Source organism: Mastigoproctus giganteus, chromosome 9 (assembly GCF_048544385.1).
Source record: "Mastigoproctus giganteus isolate SK-2022 chromosome 9, ASM4854438v1, whole genome shotgun sequence".
NCBI lineage: Eukaryota > Metazoa > Arthropoda > Arachnida > Uropygi > Thelyphonidae > Mastigoproctus > Mastigoproctus giganteus.
In genome coordinates this window covers 172,457,262-172,472,193 of record NC_143583.1, presented here as the reverse complement: position 1 = coordinate 172,472,193, position 14,932 = coordinate 172,457,262, and the positions used below count along the sequence as shown (strand labels likewise).

Genomic DNA, 14,932 nt, shown 5'->3' with positions numbered 1-14,932 from the left:
GCTGCTGTTTTATTTGGTTTTCATCTGTGAAGGTCTGCCAGTTGGCTTTCTTTAAGTTGTATCTGATTATATCTTGAGGCAGCTGTATCTGGCTGTCCATTTGTCTCTTTAAGGTAAAAGTTATAGCACTGTGGCCTGAGGTGGTCCAAGCTTCTTGGACAATCCAATCTGTAATTTTGGTAGATATGGAAGGGGTGGCCAAAGTTATATCTATCTATATCACTTTCCCACAGTGTATTGTGAGGTCTATTTATTACCTGTTTGTTGTTGTTTATTATTTAGTTTTTAGGAGCATTAGAAACTAAGGCCATATTGCTCCGGGGATGTGTGGTGGTCATTACCTGACCCTTCCGCATTCTCCGTATTTGGTGGTCATGGGCTTGAACCCCAGTCTAATCAAGAAGCGTGTGCTACGCACTGCTGCTCCTGGCTACGGCGGCACCTATTTATTACCTGGAGGGTAGAAGAAGCTAGGTAGTCTGTTAGGAGTTGGCCATTATGTGTTCCTGGTCTGTCAACTGTACGGCTGTGCCAAAGGCTTGACCAACAGTTGGCATCCATGGGGCCTATTATCTTAGACTTTGGAAGAACTGCCAGTACATTTTGTAGATAATGAATGCTAGGATTTATATCTTCTCCTGGCCTACAGTAGAGGGATACAACATGAAAAGATCATGTTTGACTAATTATTTGGGCACAAACTGTTAATGGGACACAGGGAGAGTTAACCTTTGTAACTGTAAGAAGTATTTCTAATTACTATTGCTGTTAGTGAGGTTTCATGTGAAGATTCTATTATTCTGTATGTTCTAGGGTATCCCTGAACTGATGAGTATATAGCTCTTGGATTATCAGGATATCTATATTTTTTTCCTCTGCTGCTTTAAGCTTGATTTGATCTACAACTGTACACGCTCTGTGAGTATTTAATTGGATGAACTTTAGAGCCCTGTCACAAGTCTGGTTTAAATTAAGGCCCATAATTGGTTCTCAATTTAAGCTGTTTTACCATTTTTTGATAGCTGGGAAAATTGTTCCTAAGACTATGGTGAAAGTCTATTTTGGTCAACTTACATGTAGCACACTTAGGTTGTGGAACCACTTGTGTGGTTCTACTGTTGCAGTTTCTATAGTCATGGCCACAGATCGGCCATGACTATAGAAACTGAGCAGTGGAAACACATTGGGTCTTTTTGCTGGCACTGCCTGGCTGTATGAGCAAATCTGTGGCGGTGGTAACATTTTGTAACCTGGAAAATATTCCCTGAATCTATGGCTGGTCCAGCCAGCATAGATTCTTTGCTGATTTTTTAGGATTGTCGATGCCCTTGGAGAAAGTTCCACAATGGCCTTTAATTGGCCATTTTTTTTATTTTTTTTTATTTGTTGTTCTATGTTTGATTTGGAATTCCTTAGCCATTTCATCTCAGGTTAATTGCTCACTGAAATTTTTATAATAAAAGTCTATCATGACCTCTCTCATAGGGGTGGTCTTAGGCATGTCAAAGATAATGATATTTGGGTTTCTACCCTTTGGCTTTTCAGCTTGTAATCCTAGTTTTTGGATTTCAGGATGTCCCTGTATAGTTTCTATATCCTCTTTAGTGGCTATTTCATTCAGAACACCATTGTTTCTGGCTTTCCTAAGGCTATTAACTTTCACTTTCTTCGGGTGAGGTTTCAATTTAGTCAATACTGTTTCTTTCACTTCTTACTACTTTTTAATGAGGATTTCTCTATAGCCTTTAATATTATTACATTTGCATCCTTTTTTGGAAGGTTCAGTCTTTTTTGTCCTTGTTATTATCTCTTTAGATTGAGTCTGATCTTTGCAGCAGCTCCAACAGCCTGTGCATAAGTTTGTACATTTATGCTTTTATATGCTTCCTTTTCAGAGTTTAAAGTCTCAACTCTGCTTTTACCACTTTGTTTTCCACGTTCTGTTTGTTCACTGTGCTCTCTAATATCATCCAGTATTGGACTATTTGTAAGCATACTGCAACTGTGATTCTGCTAGCAGCCACGAGGTCTTCCAAATGTAGTTTGGTAGCTACTGTTTGGTTTACTGGGTCCTTTATGTTTGCAATAGAGGCCAGCTTTTCTACAACTTCTTTGTCCAGGATTTCATGTATTTCAATTGCTTCTTGAGTTTTTGGCTTTCTATTTCCCTTAGCACTAAGAGTGACCAGATGGGAATTTTTCTATTCCATCATTAGTTTCACCTGTGGGGTGTCTTCCTGCATTTCGCGAAACATGCACTGTTTCTAGTACATGTTTAGTTCCGGTTTCAAAATCGGCATCTTGCATATTTTCACGCATTTTTTTTTTTGCATTTGTTTGGAGTTTCTGTATCTTAATAGCTTATAAGATGTTAGAAGACATCGAGAGCTATCCATCAATACTAAAGTTATGCTAAAATTAAAGTTGTGTGGGGGGTGGAAGTTTCTGGAATTTCTAGTTCTATAACAAAGAAAACTATTTTAATTTCGTGTAAAATCCCTGAAATTAATAGAGTATATTAATGTACTCTATATGATAATAAGCTCTATTTCACCATTTATAATAGTAATATTTCTTTTATTTCCACAGTTCTGAGCCTTGGCAAAATAGTAGGTGGTTACTACACAATCGCTACCGCTAGCAATATGGCGATCGCAAAGCAATGTAAACAGGTCAGAAACATGTAAATAGGCTAATACCATAACAAGAAAAACACTTACCTGTGATTCTTCAACTGCAGTCATAAATACTTACCTTTAGTTTCCTCTGGTCCATGTTGAAAAATGCCAATCATAAAAAATCTAAACGTGGGTTACTGGGAATGCCTTCCTCCAAAACAATTAAGTGCTGTTCACCTCTACATGTCTTATCTCCTTGACATGCTGTTTAATGCTTGCTTTCAAATTGACAAGCAATTATTTGCTGCCATGGTAAACTCTGTCCTTCAGGTATCCCCATAACCAGAAATCACAGGGATTGAGATCTGCTGATCGGGCTGGCCAGAACTGTTGAAAGTCTCTAGAAATGAAGCGATCATTTCCGAAAGTTGAACATAGCAGTTCCTTCACTTGTCGAACAACGTGGAGAGGGGCACCATCTTGCATGAACACTATGGCCTCCAAGCATTGCCTTTCTTGCAAAGTGGGAATAATGTGATCTTTTAGAAGAGCACAGTACCGTGCACCTTAAGGGTGCCATGAGGTGTAGACTTTTCAAAGATAAATGGTCAGATTATAAACTCTCCTGTGAATCCACACCATACTGTAACGTATGGACTTTGTAGTGGTCTTTCATGCACAGCAGATGGATGTGAAAAGTTCCCCATATTCGGCAATTTTGTTCATTTACAGCCGCATGAAGAGTGAAATGTGCCTCATCTGACCACAAGATCATTCGAGCCCATGTATTGTCAAGTTCCATATGAGCCAGAAATCGTAGGGCAAAGTCTATTCATTGTTGCTAATCACAAGACTAGTTCTTCCACTACGTGAATCTTGTATGGGAACCAGTGTAAAATTATTCAAAGCACCTTATGTACAGTAGACCAAGGTAGATTCAAGTCTTTTGACACACCTCTGGCACTACTGACTAGTAGTGTTTTGCGTTCTGACCTGAAGGCCATTTCAACCGTCATTTCATCCACTACCTCCATTCCGATATGTTGCCCCTTGCCTGGAATTATACCTAACTCCATGTCGCTTCAAATTTCTTTGTTAGTTTTCAAAGCCTCACTGACGTCAAAGGTCCTTTATGCAAACCTTTAAGTTTCTGATATTCACGTAGTGCTGCATTAGCACTACTATTATTCTGATAGAACAGTTTTACAAAGAGCACGTTCCTTTTTTGAAAAAGCCATAATGGTTATTAACTGTGGTGTTGACCTTTCTGCTCTTATTTTAAAGGATGTCATTTGTGTAAGCAGCGTGTCTTGAAGTAAATGACAACTTTAACATGTGCAGTGCTGTTTCCCACCCTGGTGACAGAAATTTCAACTAATTTTTTTTCCCTTATACAAATTGCTTCCCCATACCCTAGAGTGACATACTCACCGATTTTCATAGCGCTAACCGTTTTGACATTAGGGTCTCCTGAATAGGGAAACTTATTTTATAACCACCTGGTATATTCAAACTTCTTTTAAAATTTCTTTAGTAAAGACAGGATCAAACAATCAAATAAATAAATGGACATTCAAATCAAAACAATCTCTACAGCTTCAAGAAAAGTACGGTCACAGACTGTGCTCCTTTTCAGGGATGCAGAGACGAAATTTTGTTTATAACAATGGTACTGTTTCAGACTTACTGTCAAGAGCATTTCCAAGGTTTCACCAGAAAAGGAAGATCTGAATTCAGTTTTTTTCCCCAACCTAGCTCTTATACTCAGCATTTCTGTGACGAATTATTAAAATGCCAAGAATGACTAAGGATATTTATATTTGGTGCTTTGTTAATCTTGTGCACTTGTCAGTTACCCAACCAAAGACCATGTATCTCAATTCTTTTTTCTTTCATAATACCATCTGGTATGTTCTCACATTGAAATTGATAGAACTAATACAGAAAAATATCTTTACTTTTATGTCTTTACCTTCAACAATATTGCAAAGTACTGGAAACTGTCCTCCCGGCAAAACTGATTCATTTCAACATGGTTGAAAACAAGCTTGTTCTCCGACTAGGGCTACCGAATAATGAATTGGTTTTCCAAATACAAATTATTCAAGTAAACAAGCAGAATTCTATTTCAATACAGGAATTTTGTTTATAACAATGGTACTGTTTCAGACTTACTGTCAATAGTCTGGAAATAAAGCTCACACTGCATTCTGTTTTTCTGTCTATTCACCTTGGTTATTACATTGTACTCTCTGTACCACTAAGCTTTGGCTTAGGCTCTTTAAAATTTACTAAATTATCCATGAATCAATCTAAAGTAACTAATATTGTTATTACTTGAGTAATATGACCCTGTAGTTGAATATATTATTCATTAAAAACTCAAAGGCACTATTGTGACTGGTTTCAGAACTATTTGGTTCCATCACCAAGCTCTGTCAATGTCATGGGAAGGGCAAAATTGTGTCCCAGCAATATAGCCAAAAAAAACACAGTTGGAATACAAGCATTATTTCTCAAAATACAACTATTTAAGCTAAATAACATTTAACTTAATGCTTCTGAAAACTGCTAGCCAAACTGTTATCCTTGTCTAGAGCAAGCAGACTTCTGAATGCTGTTAAGAATTCATGTGTTTTAAGAATTCATAACAAAGTCACCTGGCCTCCCAAATATATCCACAATTTACCAAGTTTGTTTGTCAAGTCAGACGGCATCAGCTATGAGTGTTTTGCATAAGTATAACATTCTAAAGTGTGTAGGGCATAAGCCTCGAGCTATGGGAGAGTCTAGACTATGTATAAATATAGTGCAAGTGCATCAGAATTACATAGCTATATCTGAATAAATCAGAAGTAAAACGGCATCGTTTTAAGTTATATCTCATATTGTGAATACATTCACAATGAGTTGCCATGATATTGCACTACTTCGAATAAGTAACACTTCACCTAAGGAGAAGACTAATGTTACTTATTCTCAGATGGATACCACCACCCAGACAGCACTGTTTCAGGTCTATTTGGCCCTTCTTCGGTGCACCACCAGGCATCTCTCATATTTTGGAGTTATACTTCATAACTGTTTTGCCATAACTGCATCACTCAGGTACCTACCCACCCATCGAGAAGGGGCCAAATAGCCCTGAAACGGTGCTGTCTGGGTAGTGGTATCAATCTGAGAATAAGTAACATTAGTCTTCTCCTTAGGTGAAGCGTTACTTATTCGAAGTAGTGCAATATCATGGCAACTCGTGAATGTGTTCACAATATGAGATATAACTTAAAACGATGCCGTTTTACTAATATTCTGATTTATTCAGATATAGCTATGTATTTCTGATGCGCTTGCACTATATTTATACATAAGTATAATATTTAAATACTTATCAAAATAACCGTAAGAAGGTAAGAGCATGGGTTTCCGACTTAGTTGCCAATAGAACCTGAGTAGTGTTTGGGTTTTCCTAACTGGATGCTCTTGGCTTTTTAATATGCTCTCAAAAGATGAATTTAGAGTATAACATCATTCCTATGAATCATATACTAGTACTGACTAGCCTTTGAGTTGTAGTTCTAGATCTGGGTGGGCATTATGTTGAATGGCAAAAATGGATACAAACTGTTTTTTTGGGGCAAAGTTGACACCACAGACTCATGCCCATCAATTGATCTTAGTTATTGTCCCTTGTAACTGTCTCTCAAAAGTATGCACATTCTTTTCAATACACAAAATACCAAAGTCATCTACAAACAATTCTGTATCAAATGGTTTTGGAATTTGTTTGGTAAAAGTGTTGCAATTATAAAAAGGGTAGCACCGAGCAGAGAGTGCTGGATCTCTCCCTTCTTGAGGGAAAACTTAGGAAAATGACGTTTTGAAGTGAACTTGGAAATGTGCTAATACAGGAAGTTTAGGATAAAGATCAGGGGGTATCCAAGTAGTCCATGGCCATATAATTTGCAGAGTATTCCATATTTCCATGTGGAAACATATGCCTCACTGATTTCAAAGCTAACCATCATGTGATTTTCTAACCTTAGGAATGCATTCCAAATGACAATCCCTATTCTTACTAACATATCCAGTGTTGATCTATTTTATCTAATACCGAATTATACAGAATGTATGCTTTATATATAAATAGCTCTTTAAATGCTTAATTCTTCAGTTTTTAGAATCATGGAATAGCAAATTTCAATGATTTTTCATATTCAAAAGGCTGGTATATAATCAGCCTTCCAAAACATCAGATTTCTGTTGCTGATACTTCCACAAACCCTAAAACAATGGTAATTTGTGAGGAATCAGCAATACTCTGATCTCTCCATTCCATGACAGGCAGAAGAGTCTGGTATTTATTACTTGTTTTCTTGATTGTTTACCAAATTGTACCTGTAGTGGTTGCTTCATTTGTGGCTGAAATGAATCAGATCGAGGTGGCCTTTGAATTGCAGCATCTAACATCTCGCTATTGCTCAAGCATATTTATATTTAATAAAATTAGTTGTTGATAGACTGCAAGAACAAACTTTTTTTTTTTTTTTTCACTGCACAACATTCAGTGCTCCAGTAGATTTTTAGGATGATTTTGGTATGGCTTTTTCAGCTGCATGCAATATTTTTTTTGACATAATCAACTGCCTCATCAGTTGAAGGTTGTTAAATTAATTGGGAGTTAAGTGTCGCTAATTTTTTATGGATTTGCCAGTGTGCTTTCTCAGTGAGCCACTGTGAATTTCTACTAGCGCAAATAGACGGCATGTTAAGTAATTCAATTATTATTGGAAAATGGTCACCATGTATTGAGTGAATGGGTCACTGGTTATCTTCCACTTGAAAGTGAGATACATAGTTGTTGAACAGATGTAGGTGACCCATCACTTAGGGCAAGAAGGTTGATATTGTTTAGAAACTGTGCAATTTATTTTCCTTTTTGATCTGTGTGATTATTACCCTGTAGTGTGTAGTGACCATTTATATTCCTTATGAAGCAGGAAGGAGTGGATAGTTGAATTATGAGATTATACAGCTCATTTTGTTGGATAGGATAATTTTTGTTCTTTAATAAGGGCATTAATCACTATTTGGACTGTTGATGTCTCTGAGAGAGAGAGAGAGATCAGTAACTTTTTTTTTTTAGCTGGGACACGAGAATTTGTTCTAACAAATTCCCCCATCCTAGCCAACAGTTTGGCTTATTCTGCAGTGTAAAATATGTCCCTTGGAGGCAGAAGGTGTGTATTTAGCAATAAGATTGTATAGATCAGTGTCGTGCAAACTTATTTCGTTCGTGACCTCTTTATTAAATATAAAATTGACGCGATCCCCCCATGTAAATACAGAGGTGGGATGACTAGATTTTTAGAGAAAAAATAGCATTTTATAAATTATAGAGTAGACAATTTTATTCGAGTACCAAGAAATGAATAAAACACTTCTTTCTTTTTAATTTACACATTAAAATAATTGTTTAATTGAATACAGTAAAAACAACAAATCAAATTTTTATTCTTCAATTAAAATTACAAAACAATAAAAAATTAACAATAACAAAACAATTAATGAGATGGATGAGCCTGAATAACCGATAATATCTGGTCCATATTTGGCTCAATATTTGAAATTGCTAATCTCATATCATCTTCTGGATCAAGTGTGGAACGCTGTTTTGTTTTTATAGCTGTTAAATTTGAGAAACCAACCTCACAAACATTTAGACCCGAAAGGTAGCAATGTTTGTAATCCATTTTCCCTCCAACTCATGTATTAATGATCTTGGTAAAACATCTCCCACCATTCCAAACACGCTCCATTCAATGCTTCCTGTGGGCTTCTGTTAAAAGGATGTCAGAAGGATTTTGACGAATCTTGATGCTAAGAAAGCTCCAGGTCCCAATGATATTTCTCCACTTGTTCTCAAAACCTGTGCTCCTGAACTTACTCCTATTCTTTGCCGCCTTTTTCACTTTCTTACTCCAAGTGTTTTGTCTTCTGCTTGGAAATTTGCTCATATCCAGCCAGTTCCTAAAAAGGATGACAAATCCTCCCATTCAATTATCGTCCCATTGCAATTACTTCTACTCTTTCTAAAGTAATGGAGAAATCAATTAACCGCCAACTCTTAAACTACCTAGAAACCTTCCGTCTGATCAACAATCGCCAGTATGGATTCCGTCAGTGTCGATCCACTGGTGATATTCTGGCTTATGTTACCCATTTATGGACTAATTCAATGGAAAGGTTCGGGGAAACACAAGTAGTTGCACTTGACATCTCAAAGGCTTTCAATCATGTTTAGCATAAAGGTCTTCTAAACAAGCTTCCATCTTATGGTTTGCCAACTGTTTTTAATAATTGGTTATCCAGTTTTCTCTCTGATCGCTCACTGATGGTAGATGGCTCTCTGTCTTCTAACTTCTCCACTAATGCCGGTGTCCCCCCAAGGTTCAGTTCTTTCACCCACCTTCTTCCATTGACTGGAAATCCTATCCATAGTTTTGCCGATGATAGCACATTGCATTCCACTTTCCATTTTGAGAAACCTTGCCCTGCTCAATCAGCTTCAACTTCTCGAAAATCTACTATCAATTCCTTAAATGCCGATCTTCAGGTAATTCTCCAGTGGGGCAAAGACAACTTAGTTGATTTCAACCCTTCTAAAACTCAATCTTGTCTTATATCTCGCAAAAAGGATTCTTCTGCTCCTACCCTTTTCTAAAGTGACACTCCGATTTCTAGGCAAAATGATATATCTTTTTTGGGGATTACCCTGACTTCTAATCTCTCTTGGCACAAGCACATTACAAATATTGCTTCCTCTGCATCTAAAAAAATTGGTTTTCTCTTTTGCTCTCAGTGTTACTTTTCTTCCAAACAGCTGCTCACTCTGTATAAATCGCAAATCCGCCCTACCATGGAATATTGTTCCCACATCTGGGGTAGTGCCGCCAAAACCTCTCTCAGGCTTCTTGATTCCATTCAGAAGAGGGCAGTTAGGTTAATTAATGATTCATCTCTAACAGAGTCTCTCCACTCGCTGTCTCATAGACGTACTGTTTCTGCTGCACACCTCTTCTACAGATACTTCCATGGGTACTGTTCTTCTGAATTGGCTTCTATAATTCCTGCTATCTCTTTCAAAACAGTCCAAACACGTGCCGCCACCAGCCAACATCCATTTACTGTCCAACTTCAAACCCACAGAACCAACTTTTCATCTTCCTCATTTATTCATTCAACTGCCGTTTTCTGGAATAACCTTCCTTCATACGTATTTCCTGAAAATTACAGGCTACAGAAATTCAAGTTCAATGTCAACAAATATCTTCTTTTGTCTCTTTGTTGTTATTTGGTTTTTAGGAGCATTAGCAACTAAGGCCATATTGCTCCGAAGATAGGCGGTGGTCATTCCCTGACCTTTCCGCATCCGGTGGGCACGGGCTCGAACCCCGGTCTAATCAAGAAGCATGTGCTACGCACTGCTGCTCCTGCCCACATGGCTACAGAGGCACCTAACTTTCGTCTCTTCTAAACCTCCAACCCAAGCAAGGTACTAAGTACTATAGATTCTAATACCTCTCATGTTTGTTGTTTACATAAAAAAAACCACACATCAGATCAAGATAAGATAAGATTATGTGTAGGAATGAGAATGCTTTATTTTCTGGTGGAGATTCTCTTGACTTGAATCACTCCTTATTTTTGAAATTCTTAAGATCTCCTCTTCAGATACATCTGATAAATCCTAGTTCAAGATTACTCCCTTTAGAGGTATTCATTATTCTTTGCTGTGTCACTGTTACTGGTAATCTAGCAGCAAAGAGATTAATATTCGAGAATCACTTCAAATGTCCAGTGCTAGAGATCTCAAAAAAAAGATCTCTCCTGACCTCATAATAGCTCAGCAAAGTAGTTTTATGCTATTTGCGTAAAATGAACTACAATATTGCTCAGACAATTTTTTCATGTGCATAAGATCCTCCAACGTTCCTTAATCATTGGATCTATAATTTCCCCTGCCATGGAAGTTAAACTTACAGGTCTGTAATTACCCGTTCCACTCTTTGGAATGGGTAATTACATCCCTGTAACTAACTTTAAATCACCTCCTATCCAGTGGCACTTCTGAGTCCATGGTTAAAAAAAAAAAAAAAAAAAAAGTTGAGGATACTGTTGCTCCGTGTGACTCATCTAGCTTCGTGCATACTTCTACTTTAATTTTAAATAAGGGCAGAAGTATGTGGGTATTAATGTATAAATATACCAAAGAAATATAAATATAAAAGCCAAATATTTTCTCTCTCTCTCTCTCTCTCTCTCTGAAAAAGTGTGAACAATTTGAAAATAAACATGAAACAATAAAAAGTGAACACAAATAGTAAAGCAAAGGTATTAGAAAGATTTGCTTCACATACAGACAATGTTTACAAACTCTTACAACATTAATAATAAAGATTACCTGTCCTCTTTCTTAAACCTATCTGTATAGCGATCTTCAAAAGTATTTCGAAGTGGTGAACGGTCTCGCAAAAGTGGGGGGTCATGACCTCCATCTCTACTGAATTTATCAAAGCCAAAATCCCTTTAAAATTAAAACATACATTAAAAAGATTTTTATTTCTATATTCATACAGCATACATCATACTTTACACTAAAATGTAATTTATAAATGACAACTGAAATCTGGCTCAAAAATATATAAAGATGCTTCTGAAAAGTTTCTGGACTCCAAAATCAGCAAGAAATAATTCAAAATTGTCACTTTTTGATGCCCCTCCTACATTTTAAATCTATCATGAACCCAACTGTGAACAATCCTTTTTTTTTTTTTTTTTTTTGTTCCCCATATTGAAAACATACATTTAAATTTTTTTTTATAAATAAAACTTCCTCTGGCTCCTTAGGGCAAGCACATTTGTTGCTATGGGTAGAAAAACACTGCTAAACCTTGCATCACTTGTAAAAATGTCACTCCTGCAATGTTTGCAACTGGCAGACGAAACTATTGACAGGCAAGTTTTGTTTTTACAAATGGCACACTCCACTGTAACAATTCATTCTGCTTCTAAAGCATGTGATGACTGCACATGTCAGGAATAGGACAGAAAGGCTAATTTTAAATTCTCATTTTTAATAAATATATTTATTAGATTTAAGAAAAACATGTTTTATACAGCCAAACTTCTTCATTAACAAAACAATCAATGATGCAGATCAAAAGGAAATGCAATAATTGAGGAATACTAAAATCGACATGTGTCGCTTGGGATATTTTATTATTTTATTTAAACTTAATGGCATCTGTAGCACTTTTTTAATGTGCATGCTTGAAATGGGTTAACAATTTTTTGTTTTAGTAGGACAAAGGATTTCAAAGAAAAGTTCCATGGTGTTAGAATGTTAATCAGTAATTTTATAAAGGATCTAAAGGAAACTACAGTAGGTTATCAGGCTCCAATTTCTAGGGATATGGCACTCAGATTGGGGGGCTACATCACAATAAATCAAATTACTAACTGCAGCCCCCTTCTTTTAATGATTTCTGGCAATGGCCCTGTATCCTCTCTATATGTTACATCTAGCACTTTTTGAATCATTATTTTCAGAAATTCAAATTTATATGCAGAAGATATTTCATATTTTGGAGATCTAACGAACCTCAAAAGAAGCACTGTAAGAGATAAAGAAACAAGGGATTTCAGTAATTCTTCCAGCAATGGCAGAATCAATGGACAGGTACTACTTCATAAAGGGACTAATTCAAAGGTACACCATGAAATAGATGGCAAGTGAAATACAATATTTATTATAAATATCTATTCTGGAAACTTTTCAGTGGAGCACTGTACTTCTCAAGACCTTTCCAAATCAGGCAACCTTGGCACCTGATCCTTGTGGATCTTGGAATGTCCAATATTTCAGGGTCATATTATAGATAAAAAAATAATAATACACAAAATAAAGCTGCAAATCATAGTAATTTTTTACAAAGGCATTATGCATATCAAATTAAAAATACCAGAGAGCAGATTAAAATTAATGTATGTATAGTAAAAATACAGGTACTTCTCTCTTCCAAAATAAACCACACACAACTGTAAATATTATGCTAAAAGTTTCCTACACTTGCTTCAAATATCTCATTTCTGATTCTCTTAAACGATGTCAGCTTAGCCGCAGTAGATAATAACTTCTATCTGCATTTTAAATTATCACAATACTTAATGCTTTGGCCTGTTTTTCCTTTTAAACTGTGCATTTAATGTTATAAGACTGTAATTTAACTAATTTAATTCATTTAACAAATAAATTATGGCATAAAGCCATTACATTTTTATTCCTAGAGCGCATGTAAACATAAAGGACTAGGGAAGGTGTGGGATATTCATGCATCTTCCCCAGTTCATATAATTTGTTGTTGTTGTTATTTAGTTTTTAGGAGCATTAGCAACTAAGCCCATATTGCTCCGGGGATATGCAGTGGTCATTCCCTGACCTTTTTGCATCCTCCGTATTTGGTGGTCACGGGCTCGAACCCCGGTCTAATCAAGAAGCGTGTGCTACGCACTGCTGCTCCTGCCCACCTGGCTATGGAGGTGCCAGTTCATATAATGATATGGAGCGTGATTTTTCATCAAACTGTTATTTTCTGCATTAGTCATCATATCCATCAACTCCAAATGACTGTAAAGTCAAAAACAGCCCAAAGCATTTTAAGTACCCAAGGAACCAATACAATTACAATTAAATGAAAAGGTGAACTGAAACTTGGTTGGCTGGAGAAATGTCCCCAAATTTTACAAGTGATATGACTGCATTTGTGACACAGTAACACAAATGATTAAATGTGATGGATGATTATTTTGAAAAGTACTGCACTACTGTGTCTGAATTTGCACATTATTTTGCTTTTCATAAAATATCAATCATATTGCTTTTCTAACAGTCTTCATATTTAAGTACCTTGTGCCACAGTTTGTTATATCATTAGAGAAAATTGACCCAAATTTGAGTGAGTAATCATTTACTATTTTATGCATTATTTTGGTATAACATTTTTATGTGATACAACACACTGGGTCTAGATCTAATTTAACATATCTTAAATAAAAAAATTTAAAAACCCTTCACTTGCCCATTCCTTCCAAGAATTTGTCCATACCATTTTAAATTTATTCACAAACTTCCTATTTCACAACACTCAGTGGAGGATTATTTCAACAATCGATTACACTCTGGCTGAATACAAATTTCCATACATTTATTCTACAAACATCCTACTGCAATTTAAATTTATACCCCTTGGAGTATAAAAATATGAACCAGAGTTGTAATTTCAATACGTTCAACATTGATATCAATATTTGTAAAATAATAAGAGAAGTTTACCTCGATATAATACATAGAACACTTCCGTATGATACTCTCCAGCAATTAAAATGAAAAAATCAAAAATCTTACATTACAGTAAAAAATAATTCAAAATCAATTGAACACAATTAAAAATCAATCCAATGCAATTAAAAATTAAATAAATTAATTAAAAGAAATTTAACGAAAAAATTGCAAAATGATTTTCTTTCCTGAAGCTGACAACGCTTTTCGACCGTATGTCATGATCACAGGAATGAAAATTACTGAATAGGGGTGAGCATGAAACTTAAATAGAGATTATTTGTCTTCGTGCATGCACTTTTACGTAAAAGCCCACAAATCGGAGATTAGAAATGGCCGGTGAACATTAACAGAATTCTAATGTAATTTAATTTCGACAGTTTCCGCAATTAATAGTCTGGTATAATTACGTTGTACACTAAGTATTTTGGCCTCATTAAATAAAAAAGTATGTTTTCGTTAACGGCATGAAAGGCTAATTCTGAGTTGCTGACGCTCGAACTGAGGCCGCATGTTGATTAACATGAAAATTCAGAGAAAAACAGGTAGAACCTTGGTACAACAAGTTGCAATCTTCACAAGAAATGTTGTATACCAGGTCATTTATTTGTGTTGTGAACGAGGAAAGGACTGAGCGATTTTTCAGTATAGGGTGTAGTTTCCGTATTGGCCTGGCCACAATTTTAAATTTGGTAGTTTTTTAAAGAATCTGTTAAGCCGTTTATGCTACTGCTCAACATATGGAACAGAAATAACGATACATTATTTAATAACGTTAAGGTCTGTAGACTTGGAAATAATGATAATTTATTCTCACTAGATGTTACCTCGTTATATACGAATGTAAACGTTGAATACACATTAGATATTATTTGGGATATGTTAAATAATAACTCTATACTGATTAATTATACGA

At 35.9% G+C, this 14,932-nt stretch overlaps 1 protein-coding gene across 2 annotated transcripts in view; it reads right to left on the bottom strand.

Annotated features, from left to right (window-relative positions):
* Positions 1–14,932, bottom strand: part of Neos (nuclear receptor coactivator protein neosin) — a 199,167-nt gene that overhangs the window by 75,025 nt on the left and 109,210 nt on the right. For both annotated transcript variants that reach the window (XM_090381134.1, XM_090381135.1), the window contains exon 6: positions 11,080–11,202. In XM_090381134.1, the coding sequence (XP_090237260.1) occupies positions 11,080–11,202 (123 nt within the window). The remainder of the gene's footprint in view (positions 1–11,079; positions 11,203–14,932) is intronic.